This window comes from Triplophysa dalaica, chromosome 13 (assembly GCF_015846415.1).
Source record: "Triplophysa dalaica isolate WHDGS20190420 chromosome 13, ASM1584641v1, whole genome shotgun sequence".
In the NCBI taxonomy this organism is placed as follows: Eukaryota; Metazoa; Chordata; class Actinopteri; order Cypriniformes; family Nemacheilidae; genus Triplophysa; species Triplophysa dalaica.
This window is the reverse complement of record NC_079554.1, coordinates 14,184,077-14,201,083: the sequence shown is the minus strand read 5'-3', so window position 1 is coordinate 14,201,083 and position 17,007 is coordinate 14,184,077. Positions and strand designations below refer to the sequence as shown.

At 38.1% G+C, this 17,007-nt stretch overlaps 4 protein-coding genes and 1 non-coding gene across 5 annotated transcripts; all 5 read left to right on the top strand.

Annotated features, from left to right (window-relative positions):
- The first annotated feature begins 104 nt into the window (after nucleotides 1-104).
- On the top strand, nucleotides 105-4,636 carry LOC130434966 (ribonucleoside-diphosphate reductase subunit M2). The gene is made up of 10 exons (XM_056765416.1): nucleotides 105-1,312; nucleotides 1,409-1,474; nucleotides 2,201-2,347; nucleotides 2,473-2,589; nucleotides 2,683-2,816; nucleotides 3,060-3,154; nucleotides 3,226-3,359; nucleotides 3,465-3,569; nucleotides 3,683-3,796; nucleotides 3,929-4,636. The coding sequence occupies exons 1-10, from the start codon at nucleotides 1,214-1,216 to the stop codon at nucleotides 4,079-4,081; spliced, it is 1,164 nt and encodes a 387-aa protein (XP_056621394.1). The 5' UTR covers nucleotides 105-1,213; the 3' UTR covers nucleotides 4,082-4,636.
- LOC130434998 (small nucleolar RNA SNORD94) lies at nucleotides 2,844-2,980 on the top strand. Its single transcript, XR_008908767.1, has one exon. It is a non-coding gene; the product is annotated as a small nucleolar RNA SNORD94 (small nucleolar RNA).
- Nucleotides 4,637-7,689: 3,053 nt separating the features above from the next.
- On the top strand, nucleotides 7,690-11,084 carry actc1a (actin alpha cardiac muscle 1a). Its single transcript, XM_056763638.1, has 9 exons — nucleotides 7,690-7,812; nucleotides 8,810-8,960; nucleotides 9,343-9,471; nucleotides 9,586-9,696; nucleotides 9,784-9,868; nucleotides 10,083-10,244; nucleotides 10,323-10,514; nucleotides 10,587-10,768; nucleotides 10,852-11,084. The coding sequence occupies exons 2-9, from the start codon at nucleotides 8,832-8,834 to the stop codon at nucleotides 10,993-10,995; spliced, it is 1,134 nt and encodes a 377-aa protein (XP_056619616.1). The 5' UTR covers nucleotides 7,690-7,812; nucleotides 8,810-8,831; the 3' UTR covers nucleotides 10,996-11,084.
- Nucleotides 11,085-13,157: 2,073 nt separating this feature from the next.
- On the top strand, nucleotides 13,158-15,466 carry LOC130434861 (neuroendocrine protein 7B2). Its single transcript, XM_056765230.1, is given in 8 exon segments — nucleotides 13,158-13,237; nucleotides 13,380-13,426; nucleotides 13,557-13,791; nucleotides 14,045-14,194; nucleotides 14,438-14,550; nucleotides 14,898-14,951; nucleotides 15,098-15,185; nucleotides 15,188-15,466. Coding segments are annotated over 6 exon segments (654 nt in total). The 5' UTR covers nucleotides 13,158-13,237; nucleotides 13,380-13,426; nucleotides 13,557-13,568; the 3' UTR covers nucleotides 15,214-15,466.
- Nucleotides 15,467-15,601: 135 nt separating this feature from the next.
- On the top strand, nucleotides 15,602-16,982 carry grem1a (gremlin 1a, DAN family BMP antagonist). Its single transcript, XM_056765231.1, has 2 exons — nucleotides 15,602-15,751; nucleotides 15,968-16,982. The coding sequence occupies exon 2, from the start codon at nucleotides 15,969-15,971 to the stop codon at nucleotides 16,500-16,502; it is 534 nt and encodes a 177-aa protein (XP_056621209.1). The 5' UTR covers nucleotides 15,602-15,751; nucleotide 15,968; the 3' UTR covers nucleotides 16,503-16,982.
- The last annotated feature ends 25 nt before the right edge of the window (nucleotides 16,983-17,007 follow it).

The window sequence follows — 17,007 nt, the reverse complement described above, 5'->3', positions numbered from 1 at the left end:
GACCAAAATGATTAAAAAAAATTTGTTGCATAAATGAAATGGCTGTAATGTCAGTGAGAATCCAGAGGAGGGCGCGCTTTTAAAGCAATAAACCGTGTGAACGAGAGAAACAAGAACAACAACAAAACATTTGGCGCCACGTTTTATGAAGGTAGCTATTTAAAATGCGTTGCTAAACTAAACGCCTTAGGAAGAATTATATTCATTGTAAGAATGATCATGTTAGCTGTTTTGTATAGCAGTATTATGTTAATTGTAGGAAATTATGTTGTCAGCAGTATTGTACAGTATATGGGTTCGCATTATGTCTTTTATGATTGTTTACTTGAATCTGTCGAGAAGCCAGTGCTTCCTGTCTATGGGTGTTTGGTTGTAAAAAGAATAAAAGCGTCGAGTTGTGCTTGTATTACTAAAAGGAACGTATAAATTATTCTTCCTAAACAAGAGGCTTTTACCATTACATTTTTATACTTTCGCTTGATGTTTAAAGTATTATTTATACAAGAGCAACAGTTATTGTCCCTTTTATACATGTGGCAATGCATCTATTGGCACTAGCACAATATGTTTTATTAAAAATACTTCTTTCCTAATGGGATTATAAATTAGAATTAGATAAATAGAAAGTGGAAAGCAACATGCAAAGTGTATTGTGCACTGAAATCTCATAGCAAGTAAACGTAATAGTCTTGTGTCTCATTGTAAACACAAATGTATTTTGTTCAATCCAACTTTAGTTCAGAATATCAACAATACGTAGCTTTTTGTTTTTTCGCGCTTTTTACTCATTTTGTGTACTTGTTTGTCGGGTTTTTGTGTAACATTTCTTTGGTATAGGGCGTTGCAAAAGAACCTTGTGTAACATTTTACACCCTCCCCCCCCCACACCTTTAAATTTCCCGCGATCTTGAAATGTGTATAGTGCTCACGTGACGTCTTTTCGCATTCTGATTGGCTCAGCTGACGCAAGAATTAAAAGGACAAGACAAAGCAGTAGGCTGGACTTCTCCTATTGGCTGATTTCGAGCGCCAAGAAATGAATATAAGAGTCACCGGCACTCATATTTCGTATTCTTCCCTCCAGCTGGACTGTAGTTCTTCAAGCTCGTATACTTTATTTATTTTTATCTTATAACCTTTGATTTTAATTTCTCCTTGCATCTTAAGTTAAGCTCTTTTTTTGTATATTTTATCAAACACGCGAACATTCACCATGCTGTCTAACGTTACTCGCTCTCCACTTAAAACAAAGAATGAAAACTCCGTTTCTTCAAAAATGAGTAGCATGTCCTTCGTGGACAAAGAAAACACGGTAAGAGGAAATCTATTGCTGTTCAAAGTACATTTCTGAGTCTGTTTTTACCACGAAATGTTGATGTTGAAAGTGTGATCTTTGTTTCGCCTCCAGCCTCCCAGTCTGACCTCCACAAGAGTCCTGGCGTCCAAAGTCGCGCGCAAAATCTTTGATTCAGAGGTAACGTGATGTTTAAATTCTCCCGTCAGTATATGTTGCTTCAGGATTGGTATCTAACTACATGTAGTATTTTTCTGGATCGAGTTATTTCTGGGATTGTTTTGAAAGATGCACGTAACATTTTGGCGGATTCAAAGCGCGCCAACTTTGGCTGATCTAGCCTCATTGTGTAACGTTACGTGTTTATTTCAAGTTAACAAGGCAATCTCCATTAATGTCCTCTAGATTTAAATGGGGGTTCGTGTCTATTTGTGGAGTTGCAACAGAATTGGGTTTATTTTCTCACGTGTTTTGGCGGGTCAACAGTTGCACAACCTTTGCTGTCGATTTAATGCTCAAACATGTTTGCCATGATCGTTGTTCTTCAAGTAAGCCGAACCATGAGATTCGTTTTATTTAGTTGATCATTGTTTTGTACTTTTATCAGATACAGTTAAAAAGGAGCGGTTATTGGTAGTCTTGCTTGCGTTTTTCTACCACGAACTGAGCAACTGATGTTGACAAACAGATAAACTAACTTTATTACCGAAAATGTTTTTTTTTTCATTAATTTCTAAACTATAAAGCGAACACGATGGAATCTTTACGTATTGCTGATGGGTTTTATATTACATATTAGAACATGATTTATTTCAGAAATGCTCCAAGTTGGCATGTTTTTTTTGTTTAAATGGTTAATCTTTAGTTTTCTGAATCGTAATTAAGTCTTACAATTTTTCTCTTAAGGAACAACCAAAAGCCAGCAAAACAAATGTGGAAGAAGAGCCACTTCTCAAGGAGAATGCCCAACGCTTTGTCATTTTCCCAATTCAGTACCATGACATCTGGCAGATGTACAAAAAGGCAGAGGCCTCCTTCTGGACTGCTGAGGAGGTAAACTTAAATATCATACTTTAAAATATTTTAGTCTTTGTAAAGACATCCAACATGACCTTACAACAACTTGAAATCTTAGTGGTTTGTGTCACAGTATGTTAAAATTATTTGTTTTTCCCAAGGTGGACCTGTCCAAAGATATCCAGCACTGGGAAACTCTGAAAGATGAAGAGAAATATTTCATCTCCCATATTTTGGCTTTCTTTGCTGCAAGTGATGGCATTGTCAATGAAAACTTGGTTAGTTCAGATGCAAATGCATTCCTATTTGTTCAAAAGCTGTTATAAGAGAAAACCCCAGGTTCTCATTGCACATCTTCGTCTGTGCTCTAGGTGGAGCGCTTCTCTCAGGAAGTCCAGGTGACTGAAGCCCGTTGCTTCTATGGTTTCCAGATCGCCATGGAAAACATTCACTCTGAAATGTACAGTCTGTTGATTGATACCTATATCAAAGTTCCCAAAGAAAGGTGAGGTCCTTTGACATGTTTTTACTGTGGGCGATGATGAGTGGCGCAGGGGTACGTACCTCAGCTGATGATGGGAGCTGAGTGCTGACTGCTCGAAGATCAGTGGGCATGTGGTTCGCTGGTTGTAGAGCGTCAGTACGAAACAGACGCCTTGACTGAGCCCTCTAAATGTGTACTTGCCTTAATATGGTGCATTTCAGTTTTGACATTTACTGACCTTTTAAAATGTGCTTTTTCCTGTAGAGAGTTTCTTTTCAATGCCATTGAGACCATGCCTTGTGTAAAAAAGAAGGCTGACTGGGCAATCAACTGGATTGGAAACAAAAATGCACAATATGGTACGTTGAAGCTGCACTTCTGAATTATTTGATTATGACAACTGGTTGGGCTAATGTGAGTCTGTTTACAGGAGAGCGAGTGGTGGCGTTTGCTGCTGTTGAGGGGATCTTCTTTTCTGGCTCTTTTGCTTCTATTTTTTGGTTAAAGAAGAGAGGACTCATGCCTGGACTCACCTTCTCCAATGAGCTTATCAGCAGAGATGAGGTAACATTTTGAGTCCCACCTCACACACGCGCTCAAACCTAAATCTACTCCGAAATGTATAATAAAATGCTAATTTGGTTTTGATTTGTTCATGTTAACCAACAGGGGCTTCACTGTGACTTTGCCTGCCTCATGTTCAAGCACTTGGTAAACAAACCCTCAGAAGCAACTGTAAGGAATATCATCACAAACGCAGTTGAAATTGAACAGGTTTGTGTGATTGCCATATGATACAGAGATTTATCAATTGTACTATTAACCTAAATTGTTAAAACAAATGCTGTTAGTTTCCTCCTTGTAAATGTTTTCAATCTCCCCTTTAGGAGTTCCTGACTGTGGCTCTACCGGTGAAGTTGATCGGAATGAACTGTGACCTGATGAAGCAATACATTGAATTTGTTGCTGACAGACTAATGCTGGAGCTGGGATTCAGCAAGGTAGGGGTTTATTTGGCACTTTGTTGGCGGTCACTATATCAGTAGCCTTGTTCGTGGAATGATTGTAGATCTGTGACTTGTTCAGAATTGCTCATTACATAAAATGAGGTATTAACCTTAATTGTTTTCTAGATCTACAAGGTGGAGAACCCCTTTGACTTCATGGAGAACATTTCCTTGGAGGGCAAGACCAACTTCTTTGAGAAACGAGTGGGAGAGTACCAGAGGATGGGAGTTATGTCCGGCTCTACAGATAACACTTTCAGACTAGATGCTGATTTTTAAAAACTATCCAAATGCTGGAAATGGACACTTTAAAGACTATTGACATGTACAGGGACTCGGCCCTTACATTTGTACAGCATTCATGTCACATGAACCTAATTGATGTGTGAGATGAGTTTTCTTTTTTTTATGATATTAAAATGCTATTTAGTTTTTTGTACTTTTAAATAAAGATCCCATATGCTTGAATCTCTTTTCTAATTGGCTGTTTTAAGACTTTTTTTTTTAAACACAGCTCACTTAACAATGGTACATGTTTTACCTTAAACTTAACAAATGGCATTATTTTAAATGCGTGCCAAGTCTATAAATAGTATTAGTTTTACCTCAAACAATTGAACATGTGTTGGTATTGCGTTTGTGGTACTAGGATTCGCACTTGGGGACCTCAGTATTTACTAATGCTTTCCCGGTTATACATTTCTTAAAGTTGTATCAGATATTACATTATTATTGCAAAATGTGAATACCATAATCTTAGATCGGGAATTGTGCTTTTAGTACAGTGAATCATTTTCTCAATGCAAACCTGCAATAAAAATACATGGAAACTTCTGAAGCGTGCAATATATTTATAGGACTCATTATCTGGGGCACTCTTGGTAGGGGCTGGGAGACTAACCATTCTCTTATAAGTGCTTCCAGGACATTGTGAACTTTTAGTAGCACACTCAAACAGGTTTAAATTTAACTGAAACAAGTTATATGTGAGGGATTTATCTATCCTAAACACTTCAAAATATGGATGGTTAATATCTGTTTGCTTCCTGCAGGTTTCTACTCTGTAAGGCATAGGTGTTCTTTTAATTTGCCAATTCGATCTCTACTTTATAGAGGGTTGTGTATATCAGAATCTAATCAAATCCATTGTGATGTATTAATCATTGCCCTGGAGAGACAAGTACATTACTGTGAGAAATATTTATATGGACATTTTTGATTAGTATGCCTGTCAGTGGCCCATCCTTCTTAAGAGTCCTTAGCTGACAACAGCTGCTTTTGTCCACACATCGACACACAATAGATCTTGTTAACATACATTATATCACTATGACAGCTCATTGTCACATCAGCACATGACATTGGGTATTAGATATTCAAACTACCACACCAAAGAAGTGCTAATGTACTTATTTGTCGTTTGTTTAGATTCGAGCAGAATATATCTATCAACAACATCAATGCTCTTCTATTTGCACAATTTTTTTCTATAAACTACTATTTTAGACATTCTGCTTTATAAAAGGTCTTATGAACACCATAGCAACCATTAGAACAGTTTTGGAAGCAGATATTTGGCTCAGCGTGGCATGGCTTATGCAGGAGAATGTCACTAGCAGGTTGATAAACAAACAATCGTTCCTAATATAATGAATGTTTAAAAGCTTTTGGGGGTAACAGTTGCCACATTCTGAGTGGGGGGTATTGGTAAGTGCAGCTGTCTGAAACAGGCAAATCCTGTGTCCCGTGCGTGTCCTTTTATGGAAAGAGGGCCATGTTAATATTCTTGTGTTGGTTTCCTTTGTCGGTTTCCTTCTTTGTCTGACTATTATTGTAGACCACCAGGCCTACCACACAAAACAATTTAAAACTGAAAATGCTAGCAAATGAAAAAATCTAACTTTTACTTTGTTTCGATGGACCCTCTCGAATCCCTTTTGTTTTCTGAAGACATTATCAATCCAATGAATGCAAAAAAATTCTTATTGTAGTATTTATTATAGTACATACAGTTAACCTAATCACAAAGCAAAGAGTTAGCCATGACCTCATTTTAAGCACTGGTTTCTAGACAGCATCATCATGCCTATAATAAGATGCTAGTATTGCCATAGTGCACAAGGGTTGAAGGGAATCCTAAAGGATTGTGTTCTGTAGACCTATGGGCTTAGTGTGAAAAATATCTAATAATAGCACATCTAACAGTCCTGTTTGAACATTACAGTGCGGAAAAATGCTAACACATAATCCAACTTTGGCATCAACTGACGGGTCTATAAGGAAACCCCAGGAATTCGAAAAAGAGATAACAATAGGTTAGGAAATATTATCACGCTGATATCACAGAGAGCTTTTAGGATCGCAAATAGAACATTATCTCCAACTCTCCGAGATGATAAAACACAAGGTACCAATGAAACAGACGGGTATTTCAGCTCCAGGCTCAAATGGTCAGCTCCATACTAACAAGACAAATAATCAATCAATAAAACAATACTTGTTTTATGTGTACTCTACACTATTTAACCCAAAGCACCAAACTACAGTATCTTCAAACAACAAGAAAAAAATGCTTTGTTTTCTAACAGTGTTGAGTGAAAGAGATAAGGGGGGAGGGTGACAAATAAGGAGTTGGAACCAGCACTGATGTGCGGCCTGGAGCACCTGTCACTCACCATGACCCTAAAAGGAAAGAAATGAGCCAATCAGAGAACAGCAGTACCGGACAGCAATTGCAGAAGAGGGACACAGGCTCTTTCTTACCCCCTTGCTGACACCCCCACACCTCTCAGCTGTCTGGCATACTTTGAGGCCAATCGCATACCAGGGTCCAGGCTATTTGACAAAGGTGGCATTGCTCAGGTCTGGGCCCTGAATGTGACCCCACACATCTAGGGTTGCATCTCATACCTTCTGATTCCTTATGTAGTCAAAGAGACTGTATGTGACAATGTAACTCTACACATGTGGAATATTGGTCTTTATCTCTGTGTTTGAGAATCGATCGTCAGACGATTAATCGGGATTAATCGCATCCAGAATAAAAGTTTGTGTCTACATAATATATGTCTGTGTACTGCGCATATTAATTTTGTATTTTAAACAATACAAATACATGCATATATTTAATAAAAAAAAAACATTTATGTATCATTTCAATTATTGATAAATAAAAATTAATATATATAAACATTTCCTAGATATATACACTGTACATATATGTGTATGTTTTTGTGTTTATAAATGCAAAACTAATATGCAGAGTACACAGACATATATCATGTAAACTATTATTCTTGATGCGATTATTCGCGATTAATTGTTTCACAGCTCTTTTTTTATTAGATTCCTTTTGGTTTGAGTGAAATCAAAAATCCTAGTTCCTATTTTAATAAATGATTAGAAAAGTTTCGTATATGTAGTGTGTATCCACAAAAAAATCTTAAAATATTTTGCATCCGCTGTTGTCTACTTCTGCATCAGTCCCATCTGTGTTGACTTGAAGAATGACGATTCATGATTTAATAGAGGAAGGGTTAACATAACGTTTACTTTAGCTACATCCATAGAAAGAGTGAACATGTTTATTATGATTCAATCATTTCATGATCATCTATTCATCAGAAACTACTTTGTAGTCTCATTACACATAATAACAAATACAAAACATTATTTATTAAAAAAAGACTTTATTTAATTATACACTTTGATATAATTCGTATAACCACCCAGCTCTTCAGGCACATCTATAACATTCAGAACAATGGCAGCACATTTCTGCTGTTTATTTTCGCACCAAAGAGGAACTGTCACCTTCTAAGAAACATCTGTCCATTTTTGTAATTACTTACTATGCGCTGTTTTCTAACAGCTTATTTGGTGTTGTGTGAATGCCTGAGCCCGCCCCTGAATCACAGCGACCCCCCACCCAGACCCCTACCATATTTAAGGAGCATCCCTGTTCCATGCTCTTCATCCCAGCGGAAACTCCAGTCTTGTGCTACAACTTGGTGAGTGTTTGCTACTTTTATGTCAATGGACTACATGCAAGGAAGAGTGAGATTTGAAGATGCTTTGTGCAGTATTAGGATCTATTACTTTACCAACGTGATAAGAAACGTTATTTGGAATTTAAGATTTTTGGGTTATGGTCGCTAAAAAAGGTTAATTGTACTTCCACAAAACAACTCTTCTGAGGCGGAATAATTCATAAAATCAATGAAAAAAGAGTGAAGATTGTTTTTGTAGTTATAGTAAGTAAAATGTTTAGTTAAAGATAGGTTAAAACACATTGTTAAGTAAAAAAGGCGGTTAAAAGGGAATAGAAAAGGAGCCGCAGTAACTTGTATTTGTTTGAAAGTTCTCAAGCCTTTGATGTTCTTTGGATTACAATGTCCTTGCCTGGGTTTTAATAGGATCACTTGAAGATCCAGTGATTTAGAAATTCATCAACAGTAATGAAGTGGCACATGTTGTCAGCGGATCCCTTACACTTTTGCAGACAGCTGAGGGGAAGAGTTCTGGGCCTGCTGTCATTTGTCATCTAGCAACTGTGAAATAGCTACAGATAAGACACTCGGTCGGGGGGCCTCCACTTGGAAGGACAAGAGCTGATGCCTTAAATAGTGTAAAGGGAATCTGCTGTGTCCCTTTTGGTCTTTAATCACTGCATTTGTTACTGCAGGCTGTTGACCATTGGTGAAATTTAGTTGAAAGCTCAAATAGGTTTTAAAACTTTATGTGGTGCTGTGCTGATGCAGTTTTTTTTACCTACAATAAGTGTAGTCCTTGAGGTTACACTTAAACTCTATTAAAAGTGCATATTTTGTTTAAATAGTTGAATATGTGTAAGTGCATTTGTGCAGTGTTGAAATGTAACTTTTAGTTTTACAACGTTAAAACCCCACAATGGTTCTGAAATGGTTCTATGCAGAAATGCCAGCAAAACATACAGCAAAACACTCTTACTCTTTACAGCAAAACTAATTTGTGTTTTTCTTCTATCAGGACCACCTACACCAGACCAATCATGTGTGACGACGATGAGACCACCGCCCTCGTGTGCGACAACGGTTCCGGTTTGGTCAAGGCTGGATTCGCCGGTGATGATGCTCCCCGTGCTGTCTTTCCCTCGATTGTTGGCAGACCCCGTCACCAGGTCAGCCCAAATATTTCACACATTTGACAATTGCAACATTTTGTAATTTTTCACAATTTTAATTTGCTTTAATGTCTGAAATAGTATTGTTTTTATCTTGAGTTACTGTATTTATAAACACAATGGGGATTTTTAATAATAAAAATAATAATGATATTTGAAAGCAGACTTAAATTTTCTTATATTGAATAAATCAACATTAATATTATAAACAATGTTGAAAGAACATTTCTAAGAATGCTCTGATTAACCCTGGGTTTCAAAATGTATCTGCAAAATCAGAACAGAGCAAAATATTAAGATAATGAGTTAAAAGAACACAAATTCTGAAATTCTGAATGTTGCTCCACTTGACTCACACCGTACCTGTTTTTCTTCACAGGGTGTGATGGTGGGTATGGGTCAGAAGGACAGCTACGTCGGAGATGAGGCTCAAAGCAAAAGGGGTATCCTCACACTGAAGTATCCCATCGAGCACGGCATCATCACTAACTGGGATGACATGGAGAAGGTAGCGATTGAAAATCCATACATGATGCATAAAGACCACCCACAATGATTCCAAATGAATTCTGAGGTCTTTTATTCAATCCATTCGCAAGTAAACCTACATAATTTTCTATAGATCTGGCACCACACTTTCTACAACGAGTTGCGTGTGGCCCCTGAGGAGCACCCCACTCTGCTCACTGAGGCCCCCCTTAACCCCAAAGCCAACAGAGAGAAGATGACACAGGTGAGCAGACTGATCCATTCTTGAGTGTTTGTTCAAGGTTTACTGTTACTGGTGATGAAAAACTGACCTTGTATTTTCCTGTTGCAGATCATGTTTGAGACCTTCAACGTCCCTGCCATGTACGTTGCCATTCAGGCTGTGCTGTCCCTGTATGCATCTGGTCGTACCACCGGTCAGTGTTTGTCAAATCTCTAGGAGCAATACATAACACATAGGCATTCATTTCTCTCTCTCTCTCTCTCTCTCTCTCTCTCTCTCTCTCTCTCTCTCTATCTCTCTCTCTCTCTCTCTCTCTCTCTCTCTCTCTCTCTCTCTCTCTATATATATATATATATACTGTATATAGTATGTGAGCAATATTTGACAAACTGATCTATGTGTAACAGGTATTGTACTGGATTCTGGTGATGGTGTGACCCACAACGTGCCAATCTACGAGGGTTACGCTCTTCCTCATGCTATCATGCGTTTGGATCTGGCCGGTCGTGACTTGACTGACTATCTAATGAAGATCCTGACCGAGCGTGGTTACTCTTTCGTGACCACAGGTGAGTTCTACTACACGTTTTTGAGTTCTATATGTTACATCAAGTTAAATAACACAAGCTATATTCTCTCATCCATAGCTGAGCGTGAGATCGTGCGTGACATTAAAGAGAAGCTGTGCTACGTCGCTTTGGACTTTGAGAATGAGATGGCCACTGCTGCCTCTTCCTCCTCCCTGGAGAAATCCTATGAGTTGCCCGACGGCCAGGTCATCACCATTGGCAACGAACGTTTCCGTTGCCCTGAGACCCTCTTCCAGCCCTCTTTCATTGGTATGTTTTTATTAGTGCTCTTTGTTTGTGATCTCATTACACTTCATGAATTAATCATTAACTTGACTTCAGGTATGGAGTCTGCTGGTATCCATGAGACTGCCTACAACAGCATTATGAAGTGCGACATTGACATCCGTAAGGATCTCTATGCCAACAATGTCCTGTCCGGGGGTACCACCATGTACCCTGGTATCGCTGACCGTATGCAGAAGGAGATCACTGCTCTGGCCCCTAGCACAATGAAAATCAAGGTGAACGTCAAATTCATTCGTGAGGTGTCGCGTTAAAGTCCTAAACTCCAACTAAAAACTCTTGTCTACTCTGTGTACTCTAGATCATTGCTCCCCCTGAACGTAAGTACTCTGTCTGGATCGGCGGTTCCATCCTGGCTTCCTTGTCCACCTTCCAGCAGATGTGGATCAGCAAGCAGGAGTATGATGAGGCAGGTCCCTCCATTGTCCACAGGAAGTGCTTCTAAACTCTCAACAACCCCACCGTCTGAATTTATACTGTGTCCTTTGCTGTATATAGCCTACATGTACTGTTGTAATAAAAGTTGTGACGTGCTCTCTGGGACTTGTCTGAGTTTTTGGTGTATGAAGACAGATATACTGTTAGGTGAATGCACTGGGGTAAAAAGTCCCACAACTTTACAATAACTAAAGATAAACTTTTAGGGAATAATACCTGAAATAAATTATGATAAGGACGACAGTTCAAGAAAGCATATGAGAAATATGAGTCAAACACATAATGGATGACCTGCTCTTCATAATAGACTAAACATTATAGACAAGGTATACTTATACTTCTATACGATCTATCTATTTGTCTGTCTGTCTGTCTGTCTGTCTGTCTATCTATCTATCTATCTATAAACTGTGTGTGTATATATATATATATATATATATATATATATACATTTTTTTGTGTTGTAAGCCTACTATTATTCTTCATAATATAATTTTATAACATAGATAGATAGATGCACAACACCACAGAAACTCTAGTGTGTTCAATGGTTATTGTATTGGTTTTACAGTTTTTCTCAGTCGCCTTGGTGCATTTCTCACATCACTATTTACATTTGCACAATAGTTAATGCATTCCTCAAAACAATTAGTATAACCTGCAAAAGCCTGTCACTTGCTCAAAATGGACAGCTCATTCCTCAAAAGCAAGTATTCATGTCAATGAAAGTGTCAGTGTCATCGAGATGAAAAGTCTTGACACCACTGTTTATGAACAAGATAGTCAAATGGCTTTGTCATGTTTTCATTATGACAGTTTACTCAGTAAAGGTTTTCCAATGTAAAAAAAGACAGATTTTGGTGACACTTCCTGAAAATGCTCAAGACAGCACTATATACAATTTGCACAGCCATTTGAAAACTACAGTAAAGTTAGACATTACTGTATTTAGTGAGGTATCTGAGTACAAGGAACTGAATATGTATGTTTCACATTTTTACTGCGTATGCTCTTTGCAATTCTAATTTGTTCACAGCATTGTGCAAAAGTATAAATACACCATTATTTACAACAAACATCAACTCCCTTTGGGTAGAGCTGTGCACAACTGTAAACAATATTGCAGTACATATTGGAACTGAACATACAACATACATAGTACTGTAAATCATTCATGCACATCCAGACGTTCCTCTCTGTCTGGCCACATAGTTTCATCTACATCACAGCGAATATCATCTCTTGCAATGCAGCGAGAAATGTATCTCCTCGAGTGGCGAATCCACCCTCTGCAGGACTCTGCTGTGATGTCATCACATGCTGCATCCATGGCCACTAGCAGGGCCATTTGGGTATGTGGATGCTGGTCATATACAGTACCTTCCACCTCCAGGAAGAGAAAAATTCACCTGAGACAATTTTGTTCAATTTTTTTTAAGATTTTGACAACTATTTCAACATTTTTGCATGTAATGACTAAAGCAATGAAATGAGGACTATTAGTTTTATATGGAATGACTATTCAGCATTCACATGTTTAGTCAATTTTGACTGACATGACATAAGCAAATGATAATGTCATAAAACAGCAGAGAGTTGTATGAAAGCAATTGATGTCCAAAAGCATTTGATATTTGTTGGAAGGAATGAGAAAATGCTACTATGATGTGCACAGCCTAAATGTTGTGGAGGTTGAACTAAATGTTGTGCAAATGTCAATAGTTATGTGAGAAATGCACCAAAGTGACTTAGAAAAACTGTAATGGAAACTATATGTTTTCTGTGTATCTGTCTGGAAAAAAAACATTAGATCCTACTGTAATAAGGCTTAAAACAAACTGCATAGAATAATTTTGTAATGTGTTTGAAAACAACCGATAGTTTACAGCCTATTTGCAATGAAAACCAGAACTTCCAGAATGTACTCCCTTCAGGGATAAATGACGAAGACGACCACACAGCTCACTGAAATTAGCATACAGGTGTTTCCATATAGCCTACTGAAATTTTAAATTGTATTTATTTACTGTAAATACATTAACTTGTATTTATCAACTAACGTTTTCACTTTATGAAGCAATGTAACACCGAAACACGGACGTAAAAAACATGTTTGCAGTGTCACACTACGTCAGCTAATGGTCATTTGTACAGGCAGATGATTCGGGTGCTTGGCAACAGAGCAAATGATGCGTGGAGGAGGACGGCATCTCTGTTGAGCGAGACCATCTCTCGATCCATATTACATGGTAAGTTATCTCTTTAATACGCCGTCATTTTTAAGGCTTCATGCCATAACACGCTTGTTTTATAGATTTGCAAAAATACGACTACGATTATCTATTTTCATGCCAAATTCATGCATTTCAAATGATGGCCTGTGTTCTTCAGGAAGCCTGTTTACCTGTGACGTACACAACAGCGATCTGTTTTTGTGAGTATGTATTCTCCGTCAACTCTAAATGATACATCATGATGCGCACGTCACATAAATATATTGAAATGTACTTTAAAAAACCTTTTTATATAATTTAGCTATCTATTATTTTCTGTTTATCGTTAATGTAGTAAACGTCAACGATGGGTTCGGACCCGAAAATGACACCCACGGTTCTTCTGAGTGTCATGATAAGCGTGTTGGTCGTGGTTTCTGGTCGCAGTCCACGCACGGCAGATCAGGTGTCGGAGGCTGATCTCCAGCGCCTGCTCCACGGTGTGATGGAGCAGCTGGGCATCGCTCGGCCCAGGGTCGAGTATCCTGCGCACCAGGCCACCAACATAGTGGGTCCTCTTAGCATCCAAGGTACAAGCTTTGTATAAAAAACAGTTTTCTTTAGGGCGCGCTTTATTATAAATATAAGTTTATTATAAACGTAGATCTATGTTGTGTGTATGCTAAATGCAAAGACTGTAGAATTTAAAACATTTATCGAAAACACATGACAAACACATATTAAAAACGGCTTAATTGTATGTTTATGATATCCTCTGTTCAATGGCTTAGACACCATGATGAGGTTGCCTTCACGTTTATTATTCTACACTTTGTCCACTAGGTGGTGCCCACGAAGGGCTTCAACATCTTGGACCATACGGGAACATCCCTAACATCGTTGCAGAATTAACTGGAGACAATGTTCCCAAAGAGTTCAGTGAGGACCATGGGTATCCCGACCCTCCTAATCCTTGCCCCCTGGGAAAGACTGGTAAGCATCCGAAAGTGCAGAAATGATCAAAATCCACAAAAATACAGTGATACAGTTTATTCTGAAAAAACAGTAAACAATTACTGAGCCTGGAGAGTTTAAAGACTACAGATAGAATGATTAAAGATGTTTACAGACAGGAATGACTACACAGATGCAACACTAAACTTCAGTGTTATCTGAATATTCTCAGAAAATGAGAAGTCCATATTTCTCAGTTTTTAAAATGTGATATTTTTCTAGCTGTGGATGGATGCATAGAGAACTCTCCAGACACTGCCGAGTTCAGTCGTGAGTTCCAGAAACATCAGCACCTCTTTGATCCAGAGCATGACTACCCTGCCCTGGCGAAGTGGGTGAGTTGGCACAGTGAAACAGACTGGGATTCCCTTAAAATAAACTTTTGTTTCATTCCACAAAATGAGCTTTAAAGACACAATTCAGCAAATCAATTGAATGACATATGAGGTTATTTTAACCGAAGTCATGGTCAAATTGGTTTTATTTGTAATAGATAAAAGTATACTGACCTATTTCTGTGCATTACCGTCTAATATGATTAATGATTCTACAGTAAATTGGTTCAGTTTTTTTTGTTCTTGATAAACAATCTCTTTATCTACATCATAGTTCATTTTGAAGTTTATATAATGTTTAAATACATTCTGTAATACAGTATAGTAATATTGTCTTACTCTTTCAGAACGAAGGGCTGTTGTATGAAAAACTGAAGGGTGGGCCAAAAAGAAGAAAAAGGGTATGTTGTGAACATAACTAGGAATAATGTTCTATGGCTTCTGGGTGGAATTTATGAGGCACATGAATGATAGATAGACCACTGTGATATTGACGTGTATTTTATAGCGGGTATGTCACAAGACCTGCTACTGACTGTTGTTTCAGAGCCCAAATCCATATTTGATGGGACAGCGGCTGGATAGCGTGGTGGCCAAGAAATCAGTGCCACATTTTCCAGAGGACGATGAAGTTGAAATGCTACCAGCAATATCAAAACCTGAACATCGTGTTGTTCACAAATCTGTATAATAAAAATCATTTATCAGTATCACAGTAAAGTTAATATTCCGTAATGTGCGACATTCAAACGAATCATGTTATTAAAAGTGCAGGAAAGTGTGATTGTAACACAAGTAATTCTTCCCATGGCACAGACTTTGTTGTTCATTTTATTCAAATAAAAATGTATATGTTCATGTGCAGATATTTTGAGATGTGTATTTAATATCGTGTTTCACTTTCCAAATCCCAATACGCATTCTTATTTATCATGATTTTTCCCTCTCGAGGCAATGGAACATCCCCAAAATGCTGTGAATGATCTTTGGTTTAGGAGGCGTGCACCTCCCCTGGTATTCTGCCCCATCCTCTTAAATGTCAGAGCTCAGAACTTCCATACCTTATTTTGACTCTGAGATCTCGATCATTTGGAACAACTTATATCAACATATATTCTAGTTTATATCATTTCAAGTTCTTTAAAACAACATAGCTGCAGTCCATGTGAAGAAATACAAACAAATATTCATCTTATCTGAGGTAAGTTTAAACATCTCATATCAAATTATTTACCATATAATAAATCATAAAGACAGTTTACTTGAAGTCCTCCAAAGGAAAATATTAGTATGAATAGATATTTAAGAAAATAGACAAACATAATTCATTGTACTATTTAACCTATTTTAAAAATAGTTTTAATAATACGTCTAATTTGGTAAAAGTTTAAGTTTTCCTTCTTTCTTCGTGTGAAAGGATGACTAAAGACGCATTAGCTGTCACTGTCGCGGTCTTGTGGCTGCTCTGCAATCCAGCCAGAATCAGAGGAACCGGGGGATTTCAAGGCGCCATTCCTCACCCAAATAAATACACCCCAAACGAGTCGGAACAGTCGCCGCAGACACCGCAGGGCGCTTTCAGGGAAATGGGACCGCCTTCGGTCGGGGACGAGGTGCTGGACTCTAGCCAGGAGGCTTTATACGTAACGGAGCGCCGTTATCTGAAACTCGACTGGTGCAAAACGCAGCCGATGAAGCAGACGATCAAAGAGGACGGGTGCCAGCCGCGCACCATCATCAACCGCTTCTGTTACGGACAGTGCAACTCATTCTACATACCTCGACACATTTATCAAGAGGACAGCGCCTTCGAGTCGTGCTCTGTGTGCAAGCCGAAGACTTTCACCACCGTCACTTATACCCTCTTTTGTCCGGGCCAGACCCCCAACACCAAGCGGAAGCGAGTGCGACGGGTGAAACAGTGCCGCTGTACCGCTATCGAATTGGATTGAACGTGCTGACGTCATTACTTTACGTGACCGCGGCATTCTCGTTCTCTTTGTGAACAGTTCTGCGTAAAACGTGTCGTGGGAATAAAATGTATGCAATTAAATGTACTTCAAATAAATTATAGTTCTATAAAATAGTGACGTCTTAGAAAATGCTTATATTGTTATTATTATCCACTGTGTGGAGCAAGATTTGCACGAGTAAGGTTTATTCATAATGTGGAAGACATTGTGATGGATGCAACCAAAGTATTTTTGTTTTAAAGAGTCCAGTGCAATTTACACCGGCGTTTATTTTTCATGTTGCAATCAAAACATCAATAATGGACATAATAAAAAAAGAGATGTTAAGAAGCAACATAATTGTCTGTATTTAGAAAAAAGTGTGTGAACTTTCAATGTTTACTGTACATGAACATTGCCTTTGGATTATGACTTTTATGTTTAAGTATTGTCTAATGTACTAAACTTTGTTACGCAACAACCAAAATAAAGTTTAAAGATAACT